The sequence below is a fragment of the Microcebus murinus genome, chromosome 3 (assembly GCF_040939455.1).
Source record: "Microcebus murinus isolate Inina chromosome 3, M.murinus_Inina_mat1.0, whole genome shotgun sequence".
Lineage (NCBI taxonomy): Eukaryota > Metazoa > Chordata > Mammalia > Primates > Cheirogaleidae > Microcebus > Microcebus murinus.
The window spans coordinates 32547879-32575123 of NC_134106.1; the positions used below are offsets into that span (position 1 = coordinate 32547879).

General features: G+C 38.2%; 1 protein-coding gene across 10 annotated transcripts in view; it reads right to left on the reverse strand.

The window, feature by feature from the left end:
* Window positions 1–27245, reverse strand: part of SLC8A1 (solute carrier family 8 member A1) — a 366483-nt gene that overhangs the window by 38514 nt on the left and 300724 nt on the right. For 5 of the 10 annotated variants that reach the window (XM_076000699.1, XM_012788545.3, XM_012788549.3 and 2 more), the window contains 6 exons: window positions 23377–23483; window positions 20089–20109; window positions 19648–19665; window positions 15346–15414; window positions 8789–8919; window positions 4666–4765 (listed from right to left, as the gene is read on the reverse strand). In XM_076000699.1, the coding sequence (XP_075856814.1) occupies window positions 4666–4765; window positions 8789–8919; window positions 15346–15414; window positions 19648–19665; window positions 20089–20109; window positions 23377–23483 (446 nt within the window). Of the gene's footprint in view, window positions 1–4665; window positions 4766–8788; window positions 8920–15345; window positions 15415–19647; window positions 19666–20088; window positions 20110–22722; window positions 22827–23376; window positions 23484–27245 lie in introns of all 10 variants that reach the window. The other 5 variants (XM_012788537.2, XM_076000700.1, XM_076000701.1 and 2 more) reach the window with 5 other exon arrangements.

Sequence of the window (27245 nt, forward strand, 5' to 3'; positions counted from 1 at the left end):
GTGGGCCATGAAGCACAATACCATCAGGGATGCCCTAAGATCATAATAGTCATTGACAGAACTGCAAAATGTCACTATTGGATGGTATCTTAAAGCTAAAGTAGTCCAACTTTCTCATTCTATTGATGATGGAACTAAAATTCAGAAACGTTAAATACTTTGCCAAGGTTATACAGTTGATAAGAGACAGAATCAAGACTATAAGGAGGTCTTTTATGGTCACTCTTGAGTGTTCTTTCATCATGAAGATGCCAATAGATACTATGTCTGATATGCAAATGAACTATCTACATCAAAAGTAAAACAATTTCAGCAAGATCTTTAGTGCTGAGTATTAAAAATTATTTTGTAAAAGAGAGCATAGTGTGTAGACTTTCTTCAAAGAACGTTACAAATTAGTATGCAGGAGAAGCCTATGGATGCTCTTAGGAAAACAAACACTTCCCATTGTTCTTTGGGGAATTGCCTGTCATTCTCCCCAAGGAGCAATGAACTAGGCTGTGAAGAGACTCAAATGTTAAGGGGAAAAAACTTCCTATTTAAGCTGCAGCTCAAATATCCAAACAAATACATCCCATATAATGTGCATGTGCATGTCTCTGTATGCATGTGTTTTGTGTGTCTGTGCCTTTGTATGTCTGTGTATGTGTCTGTCTACATATGTGTTTGTGCATATTTGTATATGTGAAACTTATATTTCTATATGTTCACACATGTCTGTATGCATCTATGTCTATAGGCATGTCCTACATGTGTGTTTATGTGTGTGTATCTGTCTGTGTACACTCAGGCCCCAGGCACAGCAAGCAAGTGTGCCCTTCATTCTGGAGAAAATCTTGGGCTGATTTATATCCTGGTACTGTCCCTTACCAGTTTTGCTTCTTGAGCAAATCACACTGTTTTTCTGAATCTCAGTATTCTTATTTATAAAATGGCATGTGTAATACTCACTATGAAAAAAAAAGGTCAATGTGTTTTTATTCACTTAGCCATTTTAGTAATTAAATTGAATTAATTGCATCTGCACAAAATTTGGTTGTATTTTAGTGTAGAATCTCAATAGAGTTGTCTCCCAAACAGCCAATTTTGGTATCCAAATGTACAGATGGTCCTTATGAAAACATACATTGTTTAATTAATCCTTACAGCAACTCCATGAGTGATGCACAGTTATCTCCACTTTACGTATGAGAGACTGCGTTCTCAAAGTATAGTAATCTGCCCAGAGTCACAAGGAATATTTGTAGGGCTAGGGCACAAACTCACAACTGTCTCCAAAGCCAGTCTTGCAATTACTCTCTCCTTCACCTCCCTTGGCCCAAGGCTGTCGTGAAGAACAATATGGTGGCTATGGAATAGGCTTTGGCACCCTGGTTCTCTGTGCCAGCCAATGTTTGCCCACTTCTCCAACACACTTGTTTTCCTTTGTGTCCCAGGTGACACACAGCTTCTTAATGTCCACCCACCATTCTGCCCCACTGGAGATACTAAGAAGAAGAGGGAGCTGGAGAAAATTCAAACTGGACAGACAGCGAATGCTAGTTTCCTTTAGAAGTGCATGTGCTAACACATCTTAAAAGCACCTGATCGCACAGGACTTATTTCGCAAGTTTTTGACAGTCACTTAGCTACTGCATGCTGCCGCTCCTGGTATTCAACCCAGGAGGTAACAGAAGGAGAACCACTGGGATGTGATTGCTTAATCCCTTCTTAATCTCTGGATTCTCGTGAGTACTTTAATTCTTCAAATATTGAACTGTAAGAATTTGGTTCTCAGAAACATGGTCATAGGAGGCCAACGTACAGAGCTATGAAATCCAGAAAAAGCAGAGGAGCAAAAGACTGCCAGGGGTTTGAAACCTTGAAACTAGTTAGTGAGAAAGAGAAACAAAATCCTATTTACAAAATTATTATTTTTGTTTAGCAAGATATACAGAATCAATATTGCACAGAAAATTGCATAGCCAAAAAAAAAACCTCTCAGTAGAGCTCTTTAAAAGCAATTTAATATTTTTAATAAGGCAAATCTTTCTGATCTTCAAGCATTTAGCCATGAAATTTTAAAATCCGATGAAAGTCTGTCTTCAATAAAGGCTGCTTTACAAATTTTATTGTCCATGTAACAACCTAAGAATGCTAACATTCTTTAGACACTAACATTTAATCATAATGACAAATACTGAGCTTTTAAAACTGCCTTTCATGTAATTTAGTAAACTTGGTGCCTTTAAATCATGGGTTTGCTTTTCTGATATGTTGTCTCTCAAAATTGTAAATAAGGCCAATTTACCCAGCAGCCTGCAACTGTGCCTTATTCCCAAGCAGCCATTTAGAAACAGAAAGCACAATATATTGCAGGGCAAATAAGAACATTTGAGAGGTTTTGCATCTCATTTATTAACAGTTCTTCAAAAGATTTAGGCAGGAGTTAGTCCCACCATGAAATGATGACATGATGGCACCAGGAGTCGTGGCAAGGCCAGTCACTCTGTCCTTGAGACAGAGGTGGGGAGCAATTTTCTTCCCTTTGAAATTTCTCTTTCTTGTGAGGACAGCGGGGAGCACATTGGACTACAGTGTTCAGTAGATCTGGGCTCTAAGCTGCGCTCCAAAGTCAAGTTTCCTCTCTGAGACTCAGATTCTTCTTCAATAAGTTAAGAACAGCCATAACAGAAAGAGAGGATTTAATTAAACATAATGTATGAAAGTGTTTGCAAACTAAAATCCATCTTTTTCAAGCAAGGCAGTATTAGCATCTTTATAGTTGTTTCTCTGTGTTCCTGTTCTGACCAGAATCAAATAACATGACTTTGGCCTTGTTGGTAGCACAATCTCACTCACTGTTTAAAGCAGCTCTTTTCCATTGTTATAGACTGGTTATAAAATATTGCCACGGTCCATGAGAGTCACAGAAATATGTGAACGAACAAACACAAAGCCCTTTACTGCTAGAAAAGCAACTTTGGCCTTAGTGTGCCTATTGATGGGGTCATCCCAGCCATCACCTGAAATTGCAGCCCCTACACGCACTTCCTTTCTCCCCCAACAGCTAAATTTTTCCCATGACAAGCTCACCATCATACATACATATATTTTATTTTAATTCATTTATCTTATTTGCTGTTTCCTGCATTAAACTGTAAGCTCTGCTTGGGCAGGGATATTTGTTTCATTCACTGTCATTTACTTTGCACAAAGAACAATGAATGATTGACATATACAAAAATGAATGAATGATGACCAGTCCATGACCGTTACACTAATGCCTATATATCTGCAGCTAAAGAAAACCTAGAAATTATTAGGAATGATTCACTCTAAGGCTTATGGTGCTTTTAATGTTTCAATTCTGATATCTCAAAGCCTATAAAACACTTTGTTTACTTTTAATGTTTTCCATAATTGGCCTTGTCAGCAGTTTCCTATTCAAGGCATTTTTTGTCCGTTTAGTTTTTTCTCTTTGTAAAGAGGGAGTGGAGCTCATGCCTCAGATGCTAATCTTAGGTTTATAGAAAAATATAAGCCATAAAGAGGGAGTTTCCCACTCCCACATTGCAGCTTAAGTGCAAATTCCAAATCCACTTTCCTAAGCAGTTACCAACCATTTAATGTTCATAAAATCCCATTGTATACTCGATTGCAAGAAACTAAAACATGATTATAAACAGCAATAACAATAAACAGGCATAAAATTTTTTACCACCCTCTGCTCTCCCAGAACCTGGGAGATCTGTCAAATTATCCTGTGGCAGATTGGAAAGAGGGAGTTGTGTTAGAAGTCACCGTCCAACTGCTAGTGACGCAGTTTCCATATTTTACAGCTTGGGAATCACTACATATTTAGAAAACTCTAGCTTTGTTCATTAGCTCTGACTGTAGAAGGTGAACCTGCAGGGATCTTTCCAGGGAAAGAACCAGTGTAGATGGAACAGAAGAACTAGGAAAAACAATCCCAGGATAGTGTTGCTTTCATGAATTTTTAAGAGGGACTTTCTTCTATCTTTATACAATCAGACAGAGAGTGGACAAGGGTTGACAATACAGGAAAGGGATACTTCTTTCTGTATTTAATTTCCTCAGGTTTCTGACTCCTTGAGTTTGAAAAACACTTCATTTTGTAGGGTTTTCCTAAATAAAACTCCACATTTTGCTTGTACAGGAAGAAACAGAATGTGATTCTATTTCCATTTCTAGAGCCAGTGCAACCACTTATTTGTTAAATGTTGTTGAAGAGAGCATAAAATGATGCAGATGGCAGTGGTAAAATGCCTTGATGGCTTTCTTTCCCACCTGTGATTTTGCTGCTTTCTTCCTGACCTTCCCTTGTCCACTTTGTGCTGCTTTCAGGGAATTTTCCAGACAAAGCCTCGTGATTGGCTATCAGTGAATTGGAGACACAAAAGGCTCTAAATTTATCTTGTTTATTTCCAGAGAGAAAGATGCAATATAGATGGAGAAAAATGTCATGTTTGAAGACGTTTGTTTCACTTAGATGTCTAATTTAGTCTCCAAAATGTGCAAACGTGCAATAAATGCATTTATTTCACTTTTAATTTTAGCATGGAAGTCCTTTGGTGCTTTGCCATAGACCAAGTAGTCACAGTAGGAAAACTCAGCTCAGATCTGGGCCATGTTAGTTTATGACATGCTGAGAAAGGCACTCACCCGCGCTGACAGTGATAGCTTCAATGAACTGTTCTCTCCAGCTGTTGGTCCCAACCACGAGGGCCAGGTTTGTCTTCTTAATGAGCTTGTCCACGGTACTCTAGAAAGGTTGAAAAGAATAATATAATAACTGCTGGGTTGGTTAAGGCCTCAGGAAATCTAAGAGAGTGTTGATTTTGAAACCCCAGAGTTATATAAAGGGTAGCAGATGTTAGGCTCAGAACAACAGTATTGACATCAAACACTGTTATGATTATGCAAACAAGCATGGTTCTTAGTTGGAAACATTTTGAAATGGAAACTTCTTTGTAGCAAATACAAGCCTCCTTCACTGACTAACAGCCAATGAAGAATAGCCTCTGTGTTTAGAATAGCAGATGTTGCAAAAGCCCATCCATTCTCCTTGAATGCTGTCCCAACTTGCTTCTCTACTGACTTCATCTATAGCGGGCTGTCTGCAAGTGAATTAATATATGTTCTGCTCAGCACTACCTGTGAATAGCCCGAAGTAACAGAAAGATTATGAAACCAAAAACTGTTATTTTGGGTTTTTGTTTATCAGTGAAATGCAGCCAGACAGCAGAGTCTCAAGGTGGCTTGTTGCAAGACCATCAATAAATGGACTTTGCTTTGGCTCCTAGTTTGGTCAGCCTGCTGGCTGTTAGAGAATTCCACTTAGAGAATTGCACAACCCTATTTGTGGTGCAAACAAGAATAGTCAAGATAAGACAAGACAAGGTCATTTCTTAGGGTATAGGGCACACTGCAATTTACCTTGTCCTGAATTTCCCCTGCTTTACTGGCACTGTGCTGCATACCCCTTATTTGTCTTTAGAACTTTTAAAGCACTTTGTTTTGTACAATTAGCACTCTCTAGCTTTCTAAATTCAGTTAATGTAACAACAGGAGCGGCCAAGCATTCACAAGAATACTAAGTAAGCAGATGCACCCAAAGCGCTACCACAAATCAGGGCAACTACGGCAAAAGGGGTAATTTCCACAGCATTGAGGCTGCTCCTCCCAGAGAAACTACCACATCGACTAGTCTACCAGACATCCACACTTACTGTCAGAGCATCCTCGAATTTCCACTCATTGTAAAGAGGCAGAAAACACGTATTATTTGTCTTAGGTTAAAATCTGTACATGATAAATGCAGTGTACCTAAATTGTCTGTAGTTTGAGAGAGAGTACGTTATCAGCTAACTGGAGTAAGGAAACTGTGATTTGAGGGGCTTGTAGGAAAGGCCAAAGCAAAGCCAAATCATAATATCAACCATGTTAGCTCAAGAGAAGCCATTGGAAGTGACTTGAAACATTGACAAGATAATAAACATGAAAGGGCCCATCTCCAACTGGCTCACTCTGCATTTGCAACATTATTCTTGGCTGGATTGTATGTCCTGAGGGTGGTGACCTTTCAGCTTCTAGCCCTTGTGTCTAGAGCTGCTGGTGCCCCTGATAAGAGCTCTCACAGTCACTGTTCTTGGCCACCATAACTTGAAGCACATGACACGCATCTGTCTTTCCTCTCTCAACTCAGCTACATCTCATCAAGCAGTCTTAGAATCTTGGTTGACACAAATTCCAAGTGCTGTGTAGTATGTAACAAGAAATGACCTCAATTTTTCCCTTATGTAATGGAAACTTGGGACAGCTCTCTCCAAAGGGGAACTCTCTCTTGTGCTGAAGCCAAGGCAGAGAATTCTGTCACCTGGGAGATAAACAGCTGAACAGATAAACAGTTCAACACAGACTTTCCTCAAGAAATATCTGCGAAAGAACAAATTTCTAAGATAAACTAAACATTTATATGTGTGCAAAACCCAGGGTAGATTTTAAACATTAGTTCATGTTGATCCTGTGGGACTGTGTGATAGTCAGGAAGAATCCTAGGACTTAATTTGCATATGAATCTTGTCCTGGAGTGAATAAGGATGAATCTGAAGTTCAGACACCTAGACTCGGACATTGGTGTCTGTATCTGCCTGGAGGGTTCCTAAATGCCAATGATCAGCTCTTCACTGCTCCAGATTTTCAAGAGATTGTAAAACCTCACCCTCAGCCATAGGAGTGAGTAAAGTTGTCCTCAGTCACAACATAGTAAATGAGAGCATAGTGGACAAAGCAGAGTGGGACATTCATTATAAGGTGTCACCCAGGTTTGGGTCTCTAAAGCAGTTTTGGGAGCTTTGAACAAGTTCTTTAAAACAGCTATGATCTAAAAAAGAAGTTTCTTAGACAAATAATATAAAATCAAAATTGAGACTTGAGGGCACTTCAGAAACAACCCCCCAAAGTACCCTTTAGCTGTTAATGGTAATTGTACTGATGATCTTTGAGGAGATGAGAGGAAATAGTTTATGGAAGCTATTCTAAGGGGTAAGTACCCAAAACAACTGGATTTACGTAAAGAAAATAGGGAACTTCCAAAGGTTCAGATCATTGGACTGGTTATCAGAAAGAGCTTTGGATCCAAGAAAGCTTTGCTGCCTGGAAGAGCGTGCCCTGCCTTACCTAAACCAATACTTCTAAACAAAGTTACCACAATTTCACTTCCTATCACGGGTGCATGGAAGGGGAAGGTTATGGATAATTCCATAAGGAAGAACACACAATTCCCCATGAGAACCATTGGAAGGGTGGGGCGGGGGTAAAGCTTGCTTTGGAAATGCCAACTCATAGAATCTCTGCTGCAGCAGGTGACACCAGGCCCTGTGACTCCAAAAGAAAAGAGGAAGAGTGAGGCTGGACACACTGGACAAGAGATGGCCAGACTGGTCCACAGGAATGGACAGTCTGAGATTCCTGTACTTCTGGAATTATAGGGAACGTGTGCATGCTGCAGCCATGGCTGTGTAACATGCCAGGGTTCCATGTCATACAATGGTGGGTTCTGATGCCAGCATCTCCCTAGAAAGCTTCGGTTCCAGTGCTTATCCCTGCACTCTCTGTCTATGGGAATGAGTCAAAGGAAGTGTTAACAGATTCTCAGTGGCCTCAAAGGGAAAGTTTAATTGCATTTTTATCTTTTAAAAATGCCACTATAATTGCAAAGACATTTTGCTTTCCACCTGTCTCCTATCAGACACCTCAATTTGTGAAGTAAATTTAAAAAATAATTAATGGACCCAACTAAATGAAAAGAGGCCACTATTAAAAAACAAAAAGACCAGATAAAATACTGAAGTTTTCTAAGTTGGTGGCCTGGTTCTCCCTTTTGGAATCATCATTCCGGTTTTTCAAACAGGAGCAGAGTCTGCTTTTGAAAAACAGGTGAGGAAAACATCGCTGTGCTCTGGGTTGGTAATTCTGGAAAGCAGGAGAGGGATGAACTTTTTCATTTCCCACTGCGGAATTGAGGTGTGGCTCTGCTCACTGTCTCTCAGATGTCAGGACTGTGTGAGTGAGAAGGGCTGGGCAGAGTAGGGGCAGAGGGGGAAGCTAAGGATTCACAGGAAGTTTCATTTCAAAGGCTTAAGCTCCACCCCAAGGCCCATGTATTCAACTTCTGAAAAAATAACTTTCATTATCTAGAGAATTGGGAATCCAATTTTATCAGCCCAATTATAGACTCTCTGGTTGCAGGCAGTATACCTTCAGTATGTTGACTGTGCTAAAATATCCTCAGGTATGAAGAGGATGACAACATAAACGACAGCTTGTCAATGGGATGTTCCCTAGAGAGAGATTACCAGCCCCTCCTCCAAAATAAAAGCCTCTTAATTTTCAGCAGAGTAGATGCTTTGCTTCTGACAGTTATTAGCTTTTTCAAATAGAGCTGGGTTTCTTCCACACACAACAATCTCTTGGAATCCACCTTTGCATTTTCCTTGCTGTCCCCTCAGATAGCACCTGCCTTTGGGGCACCTCTGACCTTGTGCAGTGACAGATGCCTCCTGCCAGGCCCTCGTTCTGGTGCTGTTTACTTTACAGGACCCGTTTGTTCCCTACTAACTCTACAATTCCAATTTGGCTCCAAAGGCCTCACAATTAATGAGCCAGTTCCTGAAATTACATCTGCCTCTCTTTCCAGATGGATCTTATAGCTCAGGCCAACACTATGACAGTTTTGGTCCTAAGGTGGGTCTGCCTCCCCAGTGGGCAACGTTGTTGAGCATACCTTGAATTCGTAGGATTCTTCAATGATCACTTCCAACTTGGTGTGTTCTCCCAGGATGGGGCGCCCCATTTCTGCAATGCGCCTCTCCTCTTCCTCTTTGCTGGTCAGCGGCTGCTTGTCATCATACTCATCTGTGAAAGAGAGTGAGGAATGTCCTGTTTTATTTGGAAATCCCTGGATCTTACCACAAGAAAACCAAGGAGGAAGGAAGCCCTAATGACCTACTAAATGTCCCTTGGGTGAGATCATGAGGATGGAGGGGAGAATTAGACAGACACTTGTCACATTGTGCAGCATATCACTGTGACAGCAGGTGATTATGTTGCCCCACAATCTAGGCTCATGCAGTTGAGGAAGAGTAATGCACAGGGGCATAGCACTGAGAAAGACTCCCTTGCACATTGTCTGTGCTGAGGGAATCACCCAGCTGCTCCCTGTAACGCTGGCTCAGCTGGCTGTTTGCACACATTCCTTCAGCACAGGACCAAAGGGAAACACAAGTAAAAGCGCTAGAGGGACCCTGAAGGATGGGAAAGTGTGGCCTCCTCCTCTCCATTTTCTAGCAAAAACAGAAAATACCCCAGGCCTACAGAGATGGGAACATGAAATTCTGATCTTAGCCTCCCACTTGCCAAAAGCCCCTGTTGCAAGTTAAGCAGCAAAACATTCATTGCATAATTGTGTAAGATGTCAGGGCTCTAGCGCTTTCTCTCTCTGGGGCAAAGCTGAATTTGTTAGGAAAACCTTGACCATGTTAATCTTAAAGTAAACAGGGAGGGCCAGGGTGAGTCCTCTAGGGACATAATACTCACTCCCCATGTGGGCCTGATTATTTCCAGAAACACCATGTGGCTCACACTCCAGGAGAGGCTAGTGGGTGCTGAGAAAATGTTAATGGATCCAAGAGTCCATTAATGAGGGGAAGCTCACAGTTGGCTCTCTCTGTGTGAAGGTCATTAGGACAAATCCCAGACTGAAAAGGCCATGCACATAAGAAGGACAAACACTAGTCCTGTAATTACTCTTGTCCTTCAGGCTCAGGATGCTGGAACAACACAGGCTACTTCCTCTCAGAGTCAAGTGGAATGGACATTATCTCCAGGGAAACAGTATGGGTGATATGGGAAGACCTCAGCCCTGATGCCCTCACCTCTAGGACTTCCGGACAAATGGCTGCAACAGAAGTCTGTTGACTGCAGAGACATCCAAAAACAGAGGGCCTTCTTGCCTGGGCTTCCTGCCTTTTGCATTGAGACATCAGCTTTTCTGGAAGTCCACACCTCCCATTCCCTCCAAAGACCTATGGCTTCCCCTCTGCTGAGGAACCCTGCTGTGATGGCTCCATTTGTTGCTTTAGCAATTGCTGCAGAGAATGGTTCCTAGCCCAGTTGCTCACTGTGAGGGCAGGGAGCAGATGGGCTAGAGGCACTGACAGCATTTTACATACTAAGTGTCAAAACTCCAAACAGGAAAAAGCAGAATGTAGCATATTGATTAATTCTTTAGTACACATTTAATAGTGTCTTCCTAAAAGGCTATTTTAAAATTTGCTTTTCTATCCCCAGTGATTACAGGGCACCAAAGAAATTAGATGAAGACTTAGTGATTTTGGTCAGGTCAGAGGCTGCTGAATGTTAGCAGAGGCAAAGGAGAGGGACATGGAGATTAATTTTAACTGTAAAAGTGGTAATATTTTTAATAGTAGGATTGGGAAGTTATGACCCAAAGGAAGGCAAAGATTTCTGGTTGAGGTCTCTTAAGATTTGTCCTTTTGAAATTATGTGTCTAGTCAAGGCTGTTGGCTGAGATACATGAAGTCTAATTTATCCAGTGCTCGTGTCAATCAAAGTTTGATTACCACTGTTTTCTGATCCTTGAACCCATGATAATGTTCTTGGTAGTTTTTAGAGCAGCAGGTGATATTGGTGTCTTTGTTCAAAACTTTGACTGACCATGGATGTCCTGAAGACTTGCATCATTTAAGAATTATTTTCCCAGAAAAAGAAATATTATAACTTGGATATCTATTTGAATTGTAAAGCCATGGGCAGAGAATCTTTATTATGGCCCTCTTTTCTGTAGTTTACTTATAAACAATAAGTTGCTTTTAATGGGATTCAAGGCAATTTAGTTAGAAAAAAATAGATAAATTATGAAAGAAAGGTGATGTGCTAGCATTGTTTAAGTGCAAGCATTTTACAAAATGAAATTGGTTTGGAACATGGTATTAAATAAATGGAAATGGTAATAAATGAAATTAAGTCATACAGTAAATAAAAAGGTTCTTTTCCAATAATCCTTAAGTTCTGATCATGAAGAAATGTTTAATTTGGTGCTATTATATCTTTACCTAGTTCTTAATATTTGGGTTTCTACTATTTTAAGAGAGAGAATATAATTCTCAGGCATAGAGCACTTGTCAGGATCTAGCTGGAATTTAATAGCATTTTTTCCATTAAAAATTTTTTATTAAGGTTATTAAGTATGAAATGTCTGTTTTCCTTAAGTACTAAGTTTGACAGTTGCTATCTCTGACATACCACTTTGACACTTCTTGTTTTATCTGTAATGTGAAGGCACATCCTCATCCTTTCAAAAACATACTTTGGCTGTTATTATCTTTCAAAGGTTTTTAGAGCAATTTTTGTGAAATGATGGATAAGTCAAAAATTCATGTTATTTTCAAATATGAGTTCTGTCGTGGAACCAATGCAGCATAGACAGCTTGAAATATCAACAAGGTGTTTGGGAAGAATGTGGCTAATGAATGTCGACGGTTTGAGAAGTTCCATTCTGGTGATTTTAATCTTGAAAATGAGCCATGTGGGTGATGTTAGACCAAGGTGGGTAATGATGAGCTGAAAGCTGTAGTGGAAGAGGATCCATCTCAGCCTAGGCATGAATTAGCAGCAAGTTTTGACATTACTATTCCAACAATATTGGACCATCTGACACAAATCAACAAGAAGCTGGATAGAGGGGTTCTGCATGAGTTAAAGGAGCATCAGAAGAGAAACCATCTCGAAGCTTGCCTTTCCTTGCTGTCACGACATAAAGGAGAACCATTTCCACACTATATTGTTACATTTGATGAAAAATGGCCTCCTTTTTGACAATCGCAAGGGTTCCGCAAAATGACTGGATAAAGATGAAGTGCTGAAGCACAGTCCAAAACCGAATATTCATCCAAAAAAAAGCTCATGGTGTCTGTCTGGTGGTCCAGCGCTGGTATTATCTGCTACAGCTTCATGAAACCTGGTCAATTGGTTACAGTGGATGTCTATTGCAATGTTTATTGCAACCACCAGATGAAATGATTAGGATGCTGGCCAGTAAGCAGCGAGATTGATCAATAGAGACAGGTCAATCCTCTTGCAAGATAACACTTGACCACATGTCACACAAACAACGCTGCTCAAACTATAGAGGCTGGACTTGGAAACTCTCTGTCATCCACCATGTTCACCAGACCCTGCACCAACTGACTATCACTTCTTCCAGGTTTTGGACCACTTCTTGTAAGGAAAAATATTCAATTCTTGACAAGCTGTGAAAAATGCCTTTCCCAATTCCATTGCCACTCGCTCTCCAGGCTTTTTCATTGCTTGTGTAAACAAGCTACCATTAAGATAGCAAAACTGTGTCAATAGTTTAGGTGCATACTTTAATTGTACTGCCTCTTATTTGAAATATAAGAAGTTTATTTTTATAAACTTTTGATTTGAAATTGGACATTTCATATTTAATGACCTAATAAATCATACTTTCTATTTATGACAGATGGTACTGGTTTTCCTTATGCTAGTGACTTAAGGTTTTCTTTTAAAAATAAATTTAATGAGTAAAAAACATAAGGCAATTAAAAAAATTAAATTAAGTGAATAATGTAGTTGGTATGCAACCAAAGCAAAAATTGTAAAGGAGGTATGTGAATGACAACAATTAAGGAAATACTGTCTTAATAGATTTTATACTAACCTAAATAAAAGTGAGGTACCTTATTTCTATCGCACGCTATACTCTTGCTCCAAACTGAGTTGGATGTCTTAATACCACACTTTTATCCCATTGTCTATCCACCTGGAAAAGCTTTGCTATCAACATCTGAGTAAATTCTACTTATCTTTCAAAACCTTACCTCTTCTTACATGAAATATCTCCTGGTTGATGATTAGGGATTTAGCAACTATCACTTTAACCTTAAATTAATTCCTTAATATTTATTACGTGTATTGAATATGGATACTTTCATATACTGTTTTTTATTTTTAATAAATTACCTTGACATACTAATGTCCAGCATGTAAAGTTGCTGAGGTATTAATAGAATAGTATGTCTCCTTGCACTTGGAACTACCCTGGTATCTCTTAGGACCTGTTACAAGGTATGGAATGTAACAGTATGTGCTTGTATTTGTCGTGTGACTCTTCAACTCATTGTTAGCAAATCCTCTTATTTGCTCTATCTATAAAAAAGGATCATTTTTTTATTGAGCACATGTCTACACCACGTTAGCAGAGCCACAGACCTCTCCTGCCACCCTCTGCCTTCCAGCAGGAACTCACGTTCTAATGGGAAGAGGCATTTAGATGAACAACTTCTAGTACAACATGCCAAGGACTGAGGGACCAGGGTTGGGGGAACAACAACTCACTCTGCCTGAGTGAGTCAGGGAAGGCTTCAGGAATGAGCAGCTATTTGAAATTGGCCTCGAAGAATGAACAGAAGCTCACCAGATGAAGGTGGTGGCAAGAATGGCCAGGAGGTAGTGGGGTGAGTAAGTGGATTCCAGGCTGAGAGAAGTCAGTACAATGGCACAGTCATAAAAGGGGCAGGGCTATTTTTACTTCATAAGTATCGTGCACTTATATGTGACTGAGAGATGATAGAAGGACAGATCCTATTATTGCTCTACAATAATCCTGACAAATTAGCATTTATGGTCTAGATTTTTGACACTGGCAAAAATGAGAGCTGAATCTATTTTATTTTTTAAACTGTCCTCTCTTTAGATACCTTTTACTGAATAGGGAAATGGCTTAAGAGCATTTTTAAAATTTTCATGATTTACTATGTTTGTTTCCTTTTCACTGTGAGCATTGCATCAAATGTAGGTCATTTTACTATGGTTGAGGTCAGTTTTATTTCCTTACTTTTGCAGAGTGACAACATGCTGTTGTTTTAGTTTTGTTTCTCAATTTTCTCTCTCTCTCTATGTGCGTATATATGAATACTTTTAAAACTCACCATATTTTATTGAGAAGTTAAAAATAAATTACATAACATCATAGTCTTAACCAACCAAAACAATTTAAAGATCAAATGCATAATTAACAGCCACTGTTAAAATCAATATTGACAGGACATAAAACAATCCTGCAATAAAATCCCTAGTGGGGAATCGCTCTTCTCCTGAGTAATTGATTTTACAAACAGCAACAAATGATAAAAGCTAACAGGTACCTGGAGTCTGGGAAAAATAGAAATGTGAAAAAGCTGCTTCTAATGCATTCTGGTTCAAGCTGCATTTTAAAGTGGCCTCAGTGTGAGAGATGAAGGTCTGAGAGTGGGAATCCCTATTAGAAAACAACACAACCCACAGGGGCGATCTTGTTATTGAGATCTGTACCTGAGAAACTACTGTTGGTGTTCTTTAATGTGGTCACAATTTTTAATCCCAACGAACCATGCAGATTTTGGAAAAGGGTACATGGCCAGCTGTGGGATAATTTGCTCAAGATTCTTTTAATCCTTCACTCAGAATTGTGCTGACAGGTCTGAAAGCAGAGACCGCTGCACCTGGATGGCCTCTCTGATTGGAGCCTAAGGAAACTGGTGCTTTTATTTCCATAAGGAACATTCTGGAACAACTCTATAGGCAGGGTTTCATGATTATTGAACAGGGGTGTGGGATGTGAGGTTGAGGAAACTCCTACTGGGTCAGGCAGAGTGTCTTTTACTGCCATGGCCAGGGGTGGGCGAGTTAGGATTAAAGAGCAAACATCCCTCTCCTCATCCAGAAACCCATCAGATGACAGCAGGCTCTAGACCTACACTAGATCTGGGATAGCTGTGTAATCTTCTAGTCACCCTATCAATGTTCCTTTAATTCCCCCATGGAGAAACCCCAGAGATGTACTATCACCTGTGCATATCTGGTTAATATCATGTTGCCTGGAGGCAGGTCAGGCAGGCTCTGGGAAGAAATACAGCTCAGCTTTTAAAGAAACTTCATTATATTTGGGATGAAAAACTCTTGGGTGAGGAGACACATTTGCAAGAAATTTGGTATGTATTGAAACTTGAGAGGGGGAAGCCACTGGATCAAGTTTCTCTTTAAGTCCATGCAACCCCCTCCCTCCACAATGCCTCCTGTTCCGCCCTGACGTGGTCGTGCTGTGCTGCAATCCACTGCACCCCCAGCTGGCAGAGAAGCCACAGCGTTATTTAGCAATATTTTAGAGGCGACAGAGCTAAAATGTATGCCTGTAATGTCTCTAACAGCTAAAGAACACTTGAAGGCTGTGATTTTCAAGGGCCGTGATGAAACGAGTACCTGCAAAGGTGATTATAGTAGAGGGAATCGGATGTTCTCTAGCGTGAACTTTCCTGAAGACAGGTTGGCCTAGCAAAAGGACAGGAAGAAAATCAGCAGAATGGATTGCACTGGTTTGGTATCAGAGCTTTGTGGGATTAGTAAACTAAACATCACACCCAGATGCACACATAGCAAGCAATGTTAGTTTGGGGATTAAGTGGTCATAGGTCACCCCTACATAGGTTGAAGAAGGGACCAAGAGATGCGGCAGGTGTTCCATGAGCCAAACCAGACTATGTTAATGAACCACACATCTTATGGTAGGAGGTACAGCCAGATTCCTTCAGGTGTCTGAAATGGAGTATCCAGGCCCTTTAAGTCATTGCTTCCAGAGGCATCATGGAATAGAAAGCACTTGGTGTAGTGACAGGTGTCCTGGTTTTGAAGCCTATTAATGCCAAGATTATAGCCTTGAGTAGGCTATTTCTCCAGTTTTTCCATATGTAAAATGAGGATTATAGAATATGTTCTATGTCATAGGTTTGTTTGAGGGTCAAATAACATAACAGCTGGGAAGATGCTTACTACATTTATTTCCTGGGCAGTCTGAAGGGGAGAATACTACATACAAAGTGCAGGTTTTGCAAGGGTAAGCCATCATCACAACTGGATAAACTAGGCCTAGGGTTTCACTGAACTGCCAGTTCAATGGACTTCCAGCTTCACTTGCTTCTACCAAGAGCTACTCATCCTGGCCTGGGAATCATGAGACTTGGGACTCAGTGCCAACTTTTCTGTATGTGTAAACTTGGACAAGGCCTTCCTCTTCTCTGAGTCTCAGTTTCCCCAATTGTAAACTGAAGTTGAACTTGAAGGGGCTTTGTTCTTCTATGTTTGCAGCTCTCAGAATTGTTATAGTTTGGATTTCTTACAAAGCCATGGGCCTTATTAAGTCTATTGCATGATGAACAGAATATAATTGGAAGAGTAATATTAAAGAGGTATATTGACTGCTATATAATTTTAATTAATTAGGGAATTCCATAGCTGCATGTCTTAGAAATTTTGGGTGTGAAACATATTGTTTCCTCTCCATATTGAGGTAGAATACTTAATTTATTAAAATATCCATTTATTTTATTTTACTTTTTTTACAGTCAGGGTCTCACTCCTCACCCAGGGTGGAATAGAGTGGTGTGATCAAAGCTAACTGTAGCCTGGCCTCCAAAATATTTTATTTTTTTGTAGAGTTGAGGTTCTCACTATGTTACCCAGCTGGTCGTGAACTCCTGGCCTCAAGTGATCCTTCACCTTGGCCTCTCAATTTGCTGGGTTTACAGGCATGAGTCACCATACCAGCCAAAATAATGGTATTTACATGTTTTATTTTCTTTCTTTAAGGATCCCCCTTAATTTTCATTTGGCTGGAATCCACAACAATGGCATTTATGAGACATATCTGGGCTTTGGACTGAAAAGGGACTCAGTGTATAATTTCATTATGCAGGTAAAAATAAAGGGGTTAGAAAGGGAAGAAACAGAACAGTGCTGGGGGTAGAACCATTATCATATGGCCTTGGACTTAAAAACAGAAGGTGTGGCTCTGAGTCCTTGGATGGGTGACCTGGGTTAGACTGATTAATTCTTTGAACCTTCATCTCCTCCCCATCTAACTAAGGCCAATAAAGTCTTACTCCATAAGGTTTGTAATAAAATGATTTAATGAATAAGAAATACTTTACAAACTCTAATGAGCTGTAATATATAGGGCGTTATCATGTCATATGACTGGAAGGTCAAGGGGAAATAAGATCATAGGTCCAAAGGGCCATTCAGTGAGGCAAGGTCTAGGAACAACCAATAACAATTTGCAAATTCTGAAAGCACTTTTAGAACTTAATGTCCATTGCTAATGAGACTCTGAAATACTGGCATTAGACTGTGGATCAAATGGCTTTTCAATTTCTATATATCCTGCTTCAAATTTAGATTTTCACACTCAGCTGCACAAGTACATGTAAATAAAAGCTACAGGCAAAGTCCAAGGGGTAGATTAATTCTCTGCTGTCCCTACGTCTCAAAGCTTTGATTTCCAAGCCTCAAACTGACTTCAAAGAGAAGCTCGTTAGGGCTTAAAGCTGCTTTTCACTCTGCAGACCTAAGTTTTAGAACTTTCGTCAGGGGCATCAGTAGAGGGTGGATTCTGGGCATTCTAGCCTGTTTCAGGAGAAGGGTCAAGTAAAGTGAAACAGCTTCTTGGAAAGGAGAAATGGACAGGCCAATGTAGAAATTTCCAGAGAGTTCTGGACCATTCTCTTGTTTCTAACTGTATCAATTTCAAGTCTTGGGCAGAGGTGGCAACAATAGAAAAACTGCTATTTCAGATTAAAGTTTCAGCCATAAGGAAGAACTTAACGCACTACATGAAATGACAGAAACCTTTAGAAGAAGTGATTGTGTCATCTTTAATGCAAGACGTATAGTCAAAGTAGGAAATGTTGGACATTTCTGGACATATATTATAGAAATTGATATGAAGAATTTCTGAGAAAAGAAAACTAAGGTTCTATTACCTGAGGTACTAAAAGGGAAGATAATTCAAGTGACATAGAAGGAAGGGCCTAAAAACAAATTCTGGACATATTCAATGATAAGGAAAATAGAAAGATATCCAAACCCATCAATGCATCTTAACAGGTCATTCTATAACCAAATATTTTTCATTGTCAGGCTGCATAGGACTAGATAGCATACTATTTCTACAATGGTTGATTTTAAAATAATAATGACTTCAATGAGTCATGAAGGCTGGCTTGCTAAGTTTCAACCTTCCTCAAATTTCCCAAGGATAACTAATTGATACTTAGGTGACAGAATCAGAATATTTATAAGAAGACTTCAATGAGTTAAAATGATGGAATGAAAAAAAGAAGACAAAAGTTTTTTTAAAAAATGTAAATTTCTGCACTCATATTAAAAAATAACCTTCCATGGTACAGAATTGGGGAGATATGAGGAGATATATCAAATATGTCAGATTTTAAAAATCCAATGTGAGGACTTGTCTTGTTTAACAATTTTATCTTTTTTAATTATGTGTCTCTGAGAGTCTACTAATCATTTTGTCATTAGGTTCCATGTCTAGAGAGCAGCAGTAGATAGCAACAACCGATGTGAAATTGCTCATATTTAGAAAATTCTACTTGGACAAAATCATGTTGAAACTACTTGCTCATGAGTTTACACTAACAGCGGTTTAAGTTAGCCCCAATTCCTGCCATGGTGTTTTCATTATTAGAAATTTTGGAAATTTTTTCTTGTAAATATTTTTGTTTGGATCTCAGATTTCAAATTTTGATATCTGTACAATATATTGGAAAATTTTGATATTTGCACAATCTATTGGAAAATGCCAGGTAGGCCATTGGAGACATCTTCAACCTGCAGCTTCAGACAAATTGGAGCTACTGCTTAAATATTTATTTCCCTCTCTAAATCTGCATAGATGACTCTGAAAGGCGTGAGGAGACATTTACAGACAGAGAGTACTGTAAGGAAGTATCTTCCTTTTGTACACAAGACAATATCTTTAGAGTTGTGCTAAATAATGGAATCAACACAGGCTGAGTATCATTCTGAACTTAAGAGTTTTAAACTACTTTATTGGCATTTTGAGTTTTTATAGAGCATACTGTAATAACTTCGAGTGGCAGAAATATTACTCATTACCATGTTATTAATATGAAAACCTAAGTCCCCAAAAGAGCAGCTTGGACAGGTATGGTGGGATGAGGGGAAGGGACTGCTCTGCCCTCTCCCAACATGGCATTATCTATTACTAGGACCCTATGCTTGGGCCACACAGAAGTTTTGGATGTCAGCTCCTATGTTTTTTTGAGGCCAGCAACTGTGCCTTATTTACTCTGGTACTCTTTGGAGCATTGAGGATCACTAGTGCTACATGAACATTTGTAAATTAACCAGTGTTAAAATGTGAACAATTACAGTTTCACCATATGAATTGCTTATCAATAAACACAACACACATGTTGTTAACTTGTAAAATGTTAAATGTGTAAAACCAGCAAGAGCACACCACTGCTGCCGTTAAATGTTAATGCAGATTATATGTTTGTTTGGTTTGAGTTTTTAGGGGGATATTTGGGGAAAAACAGAGACACATTTTTAAAAAAAGTCTTACCATACAGGTATTTTCCTTCATTAAAAGCAAATAAAAATGAGAAATTATTTTTTAAAATGAAATAACATATGGTGAGGAGAGTAAAAATAAAATTAGCATTAGACTTTAAAAATTCATACCTGTTATTGTGAAGCCACCTAAAAAAGAGAAAACAAATAATTGTTACAATTTAACTTACACTCTAAATAACAAATACCAGTGACATCAGACACCCACCCACAGTACAAAAGCTCGCCAAATTAGATTTACAATTAAGAAGAATAGGAAAGCATCCATTCATGACAGCATCACTAATCATTCTTTCAAGATTATGGGATTTAGTGCACAAACAATTCTTGTGCATACTTAAGAAATCACTGATTTCTTAAAAGGTTATATACTAAGTTAAAAATGTAATATAAACTATTTGACCTTAAAAAAAATGAGGGCAATGGCCCTCAACAACAATCTTGCTTGCAAATCAATAGAAATAAAAGTCAGAGAGCTATATTATATCATCTGACAGAAATGGAAAATAACCTAGAAAAATGGAAAGGAAATGCAAGAAATGAAATGCTTACCAAGCTCATTCAATAACAGGGCTGTGAAGGAAACAGACAAAGACAAACACAGAATAAGAGACCAAATGAATAATGAAAGTAAGAGGAATATCAGCAGAAAGAAATCCAGGCAGATCTGATTAGAGCAGTAGGGAGGCACTGCTAAAAAATTTGGTGCACCCCAAGGAAATGTGGCATTGGGAATATTTCAGAATAAAAAATCCCAACAGTTATTTCTTCAATTGTGTGTGATTGAATACATACATATATTTGTATATATGTATGTAAACTTACATATATGTAAACTTATATATCATTTCTTTATATTTAATAAGACATTTCTACTACGTATGTTTATACATAGTGTACATATCTAGTTTACCAGTAGATACAATGTGGTTTATTAGTAGAAACATTGTATGAAATTAATTTTCTACTCGATTTGAGTGAGTCTTCCATTTTAAATATCTAAATTAAGTAGATCCAAAATATGGAAATCTTAAATCACCCAGGATCTTAGATATTGTGTATTTTATTCAATGAGATCTGGTGAAATATCCTGGGGAATTAAGTCTATTTTGGCTGCTCTGCGGGAAGGGGACTTTGGCCCAAGGTATAGCTCTCTCTCTTTCTGACTGTTCTAGTTGTATGATCTTTTGGCCACCAAGTATTTCTTATGGTTTTTAAGTCCTTAAAGTTTCATAGTTCCAGGAATGAATGCTTATTTGTGTCCTCATCTGTGATTTCTGCACATTATCAGATAACCAGAATCCTTCTAGTGAACATATACTTCCACGAAACTGACAGGGGGGGGGGGACTGGGAGGATGTATATAATTTGTCTCTCAGTTTATGTGCTTTAAACCCAGACTGTCTGTAGCACTTTAGTAAAAGCAACCTGGCTAAATGTATCCAATAAATTACTTCGTGAGTTGTAGATGGGAATGTTACAATTACTTTTTTCGGCCTAGTTTTCTTTCTAATGATAGCAACATTAAAGAATACTTTCCAAAATGAGTCAGTAATTTACTTATAGTGACAAGAATCCACTTGGTGGGTATGAAACTGGATAGCGCTATTAAGGAATTTTAATTTATTGTTACACGATGGCATACTTTACTGAAACGACAAGTGAAAGAGCTGTATCCAAGATGCTCTTCCTTGAGTTAAGAGGAATAAATTTAGAAGTAAGTGCTTTTTTCTGTATGTTAATGAGACATTTTGATCCCATCTTTCTGAGAAATCAGTGCAATTTTCTGGTCTCTTTTCCTTCTGTCTGCTATCTATGGAGCATATTAAATAGGCTGCATTAAAATGGGTCCCCAGTGCTCCTTTCTCCGTCACTCTAAAGGCTCTTGTTGCCATTTTGAAAATGATTAAGTCAGGGACACACACTTTTTTAAATCCTCTGATAGATTCTGAGGCCAATGAGTTCTCATAAATGTGAGATTAAATTCTCCCAAATATTGGATCTATTGGAATTTGTACTATATATTTTATTTTTCCACCCTACATATAAAAGTATAAATTTCATTCAAAGTGGTTCATGTCATCATCTCTTATATTGCTTTCACCAATTGTTGGTATGCACTTAGTAAATGCTATTAACATGTGGTATGCTCATTTTACATATATAAACAGGATTCCTTTTAAAATGGCCATATTAGAAAATAATTATAGGAAGTTGTAGTAATAATTTGGAAGAAAAATCATCTGTAAAGATGATAAAAATTCCTGTTCTTCTTAATAAATAAATATAGGCCACATAAAATAGACATGAAATTAAAGATAGGAAGGAAAATTGGTTTCTTTCTTCTAATATTTTCTGAAAGTATAAGCATAAATTAACAAAATCTAGTTATGAGGATGCTGGTTTTATTTTTTCTTTTCATTGTGTGTGTTAAAAATTTATTAATTCTATAAGAATCAAAAGATTTTGGAGCATAAACTGGATAGACCTTCAGTAAGGGTTACATTCTTACTGAAGGATCATGTTCTTCTGACTAAAGAAAATTGATAACGGCTATCATTTTGCATTTATAGTACCTTTTAAATGCCATGTTTGATGATATGAAAAACATCATACCAAAATGAGAATATTGATAACTACTTGTTAAGGATTTTTATTCTTATTAAGTTTTTTTTAAAACTGGGTTCTCTAAAGAAGCCTAATTATTGAATATTTTTGAAATTCTTTATTAGTTGCCATTAGACTCATCTACTACTGCTAATTAGTATTAAGTAGATTATTTTTTCCTTCCAACTTTACTGATATATGCTTGAAAAGGTATTAAGCAGTCTTTATCACTAACATTTTAGGGAAGATTTAATAATTGGAGCAACATTTTAGAATGAACTCCGAGGAATAAAAAACTAAACACATTCTTTGATAGCATCATTTCTGAATTATGAAATATCTTCCCAGTATTATTAAATCTGGTTGCAGTCAAGGTTAGTTGGCATTTGCTAAAGGGAATGGGCATTGCTTGGTGCACTTGTGAGTTAGGGGAGGGAAATGAAAAGGCTAAAGCTTCAAAGGCAATGAAGTATAGTACTTAGAAGCTGAGGAAGAGGAGAGAGTTAAGTGTGAGAGTAGGGAGACACGGAGAGAGAAGAGTACAATTTCTCGCTGGTATGTCTTTGTATACTCTCACACCTTTCATTCCTCTTCTTATCCATTTTGGTTCCTCAAGCACAAGGGAGAAACTGCACTCTTTCTCATATTCCTCATGGTCAAATATTCTAATGGTAATGATCTTCCTGTGGGAACACAAGACAAAGGCAAAACAAATGGTTGGAGTCACACGCTCATGCTCTTGGTGTCCACCAAGCTGAATGTTACTGTGATGTTATGGAGGGAAAACTGGCAGCACATGGACCTCCTGAAGTATGTAAAAGGGCATCATATGTACTCTCGACTGGCCCCCATTAAGTTTTCATTGCTAATTCACCACTTGCGCAAATTCTTCCTGCTTTGGTTAGTACTTGGTAGGTATCCCAAATTAGGAAGATACATAAATTAAAGTCAGCATCATTTTGGCATTGCATGGTATCTGAACCAACTTTTCCAGAAATGGAAGTTTAATCGACTGCACTGAAAATTAATCTCTCAGACTTTAATGCACGGAGTGGCCAAAATTGGCCAATGTCACTACAGGTCTGCCCACCGTGGCGCAGCGCAAGGTCTATGCCCTGTTACATAAGTGGAGGGATGTGTGCGCTGTAAGTCATGTTCTGAAGAGTGCAGGCTTCCAGGGGTGGCACAGGCCAGCAGAAGCTGTTGGGCTCAGCCCTGGAGCAGCTCCCCCACCTTTCTTCTCACTCATCTCCACCAGGCGGGGCTCTCCAATCTCAAGGAAGAAGGTCTTGTTTTTCTCATACTCCTCATCATCAATTACCTTGACAGATATTGTTTTGCTGAAACAGAGAAGAATAGAAATTGACGAACAAGGGGAAGAGGAAAGAGAAGAGAAGGAACATAGAGAAGAGGAAAGCAAGGTTAACGAGTTGCACTTCCAGACACACAGCAATCGAGAAACTTCTGTACTGTGAGTTTTTTCTTCAAGAATGGGTTATCAGATAGGTTTGAAAGCTTGGAGAGGTCACCCAATGCATAGCTCCCCTGCCCGGGGCCATTGAATTATTTTGGGCAAAATATAGCACTCAGTACTGATAGATTTATCACCATCATGAGAAGGAAAAGCAGAAAAACACAGATCATAATGATAAGAAGAGAAAAATATATTTATTTAGCGAATGCCTTAACCATCAGATTGTCTAAACTGTGGTCTGGAATACACTCTTTTAGAAGAAATCAATAATTGTATCAAAATATTAATGGAGGTTATCTCTGAGTGATGGGCTTATGAGTTATTTTTTCTTTCATTGTGCTTTACTATATTTCCAAACATTTTTATCACGAAATTCTACTAAAGTAATAAATGTACAAAAACATCACAAAAGAAAAGATAAAGTCTTTTATCTTACCCCTCCCTGTGTCCTAGAATCAAACTCTTATTCAGGTTAGTCAGATTTTTTTGCCGGGGCACAACAGGAAGTTGTTCATGTTTTGTTTGCCTTTCTAAAGATGGAAGCTGTGGCCTCCCAACAGCTGTTTTGGAAGTGGGGTGGTGGCAGATGGGAGTCATGATGTGGTTATTTTCATCCCTTCCAAAACTGAGTTTTAACTTTCACTAAAATTGCTATTTACACTACTTTCAAAGTCTACCGATATGACGAGGTATTCCGATAAGAATTCTTCCCATAATCTAAACTTCAGCAGTTCTTGCCCTATGATCCTATGGTTGTGAGTGACTGACAGGCAAGTAGACAAATGCAAATATTATGCAAATTCCAACTTTCTGTGAGCAGCCTTGATGACTCTGAAAATAAATCAACCTAAAGTTACCTCAATTAATAAGTGCTTAAACATTTCATATATTATAACTTACTTCATCTAAACACTAATTTGTCCTTGAAAATTTATTTTTCAATAACATTGGCCAAGAACATTTCTGATTAAAGTTTTTGAAACAATCAGTTTGTCTAGACACAAAGTTTTAATGGCATACCACAGAGAGTCTTAATTTTGGTGGTGTTTTCCAGGTCTTTGGGAAGGAAATTGGTTTATAATTTTGTTTCTATTTTATTGATCAAAGCCATCAGGTTTCATTTGGACCTATACATGCTAAAGACCATCAGTTTTCTTTCTTAGTATTAAAGGAGGCATAGATAGAAGTTGCTTTTAATTCTCTGAATTTCCCATCCATTAATGTCAAATGCTTAAGTCTTGCTTTGTTGGCTTAGCATTATAGAAGTGAGACCAACTGATTGGTTCTAGTCCCCTGAAGCCCCATAAGTACTCTCTGTTCCTCAGCTAAAGAAAATCCCTGCATGAAGCTCATATCCCAATTTCTCACTCCTAAGAAGTTAGAGCTCATGAAACTACCTTTTCTATCTCAGCTCTGTCCTTAAGGACTGAAATACTTATGCTTGATGAGCATTTTAGCTATAAATGACAAAAGTAACAATCATTTTTTAGAGTAGTTTTAGAGTAGTTAGATATTTACAAAACTATCAACAGTTTGACAAAGTCCAGTTACATGTATCCTATGAACAGTTCCTGCCTAACTTTTAGAACTATGTTTTTGGAATTCACATATTTTTTTCACATAAAAAATTAACCTCCCTTGAATAAGCTGGAATATTTAATTATTCCCCAATTTCCCAAAAATTCAAAATGTCAGAGAAAACATAAGAGGACAGATGTAAAGAATGATGATATTTGGACCTTTTATTTCAGAACTGAATTTGATGTTGTAAGATATATCTATCTTACATAAAATATCTATGTAAGATCTATATTTTTCTATGGATCAAATTTAACCTATAAAAATATACCAAATGTCTCTTCTCTTTGTCATTAAAACTCAGGCATTTTAGGTATTTAATTTCCTTGTTATAGTCTTGCAACCTTAAAAAGTAGTTGCACATTTCTACTAAAACAATCAGTATCATGCGACTAAGAATGGGATAGTATTGATGGACATTGAAAGGGCTGTGCTACTGTCCGCTGGACATGATGGCCCAACAGTCATTATCAAGGCACTTCATTGTAGGGTGCATCAAATACTCCCACTGCAAGAGAGTCAGGTTGCAATATTCTTGCTTGTGTTACTTACAAATATTTGATGTTATATTTCTCCATCTTGTCTTCCCAACCCAGCCTGCATCTCATGACATATTTTATTGGATTGTAGAAACAAACGAAGCACAGTGGGGATGGCAGAAGTCACCTTAGTCACATTATTAATGGGGTGAGTGTGTAGGAAAGGTACCAGTTTCACGCCCACAGAACAATGTGACAACATAGTCACATATAAATATAAACAAGCAAACAATATATTTTTTTTTACCTTTGGTGAATATCACATTTTAATTCTCTATCATGGTAATAGCTTTATTTTCTATACTGAGTAACTTATGAGTGTGAGAAACATAATTATACAGCCCCATACAATTTGTTTGTATAATAAAATAAACATTTACCATGTATCATTAGAATCTCTATTCACTAGAATCACAATCCTTAGAAAATAATTAAGTATTAGATAACTAGGTAACTAGTGATACTAGAAATTCGAAGATGAAGAAAAAGAAAAAAAGTACTACTGTAGATGCCTGGCAAAGACTTCTAAAATAGATGGAATTTGCATAATGGCATATCATTTCAAAATCATTAGTAATAGAATCAATAATGTCCCTGACAGGAGAAGCTATTAAATTATATATTGATTTAGCTCCTCTTGCACAGTAAAGCTATTAATAGAAAACTTGATTATTAAAGGACATTTTAGTGGGTTTAAAGTGGCAGGATGAAGTCAGTCCTTATGAATTAGCCCTTTAAATCAACAGAGTCAAAAAGTAGAAGGCATTGGTAATGTTCACCTCTTGTTTCAAAACAGAACTATTTCCCTTAGCAAAGGTGAAATAAACCAATGCAATTTTTGAAAGAACATACCCTTGGGAGGCCTTCTCCTCATTTTCCCAGAGCCTAATGTATAAAGGATACTGTGGCTATGTCTTCTATCACGGGGGCTGTTACATGGGATGGGGTTGGCTTAATGAAGATGCCAGTTATTCTGGCTTGATAATCAGCAAAAGCATGCCCTGTTCCTCACAGTTTTGCAGTAGAACCACAATCTCAAGGACTGAATGGACCTCAAGCAGTTTCCAGTCTTCCAGTGGATTGCCACACCAATCCCATGTCAACAGGCTTTTTGCCTTGTCACAAGGACTCCATCTCCCTGAGGACACAGATCCATGTTGGCTGTTCTGCTCTGTTTACCAGTGGAAGCAGTGAGATACTGTTGTCACTTCTTTAAATTGACAGGTTAACAAAAACAAGACTACAACAATTGGGTAGATGTAACCCTTCATCTAAACACAATTCTTGCACTATTATTGCACTGATAAGTAACAAACAGAAAAACTGGTGTCATGCAATTTTAAACTACAATGATTATTATGAAGAAGGTTGGGAGAACTCATTTCTTACATCTCTTTAAGTGTGAACAGCATTCTATAAAATTGTATTTCTTGGAATCTAGCAAAGCAGTTACAAATCTTATGATAACATTAAGATATTTCTCAATGTGGCCAAAATTTTTATGAAGTGCA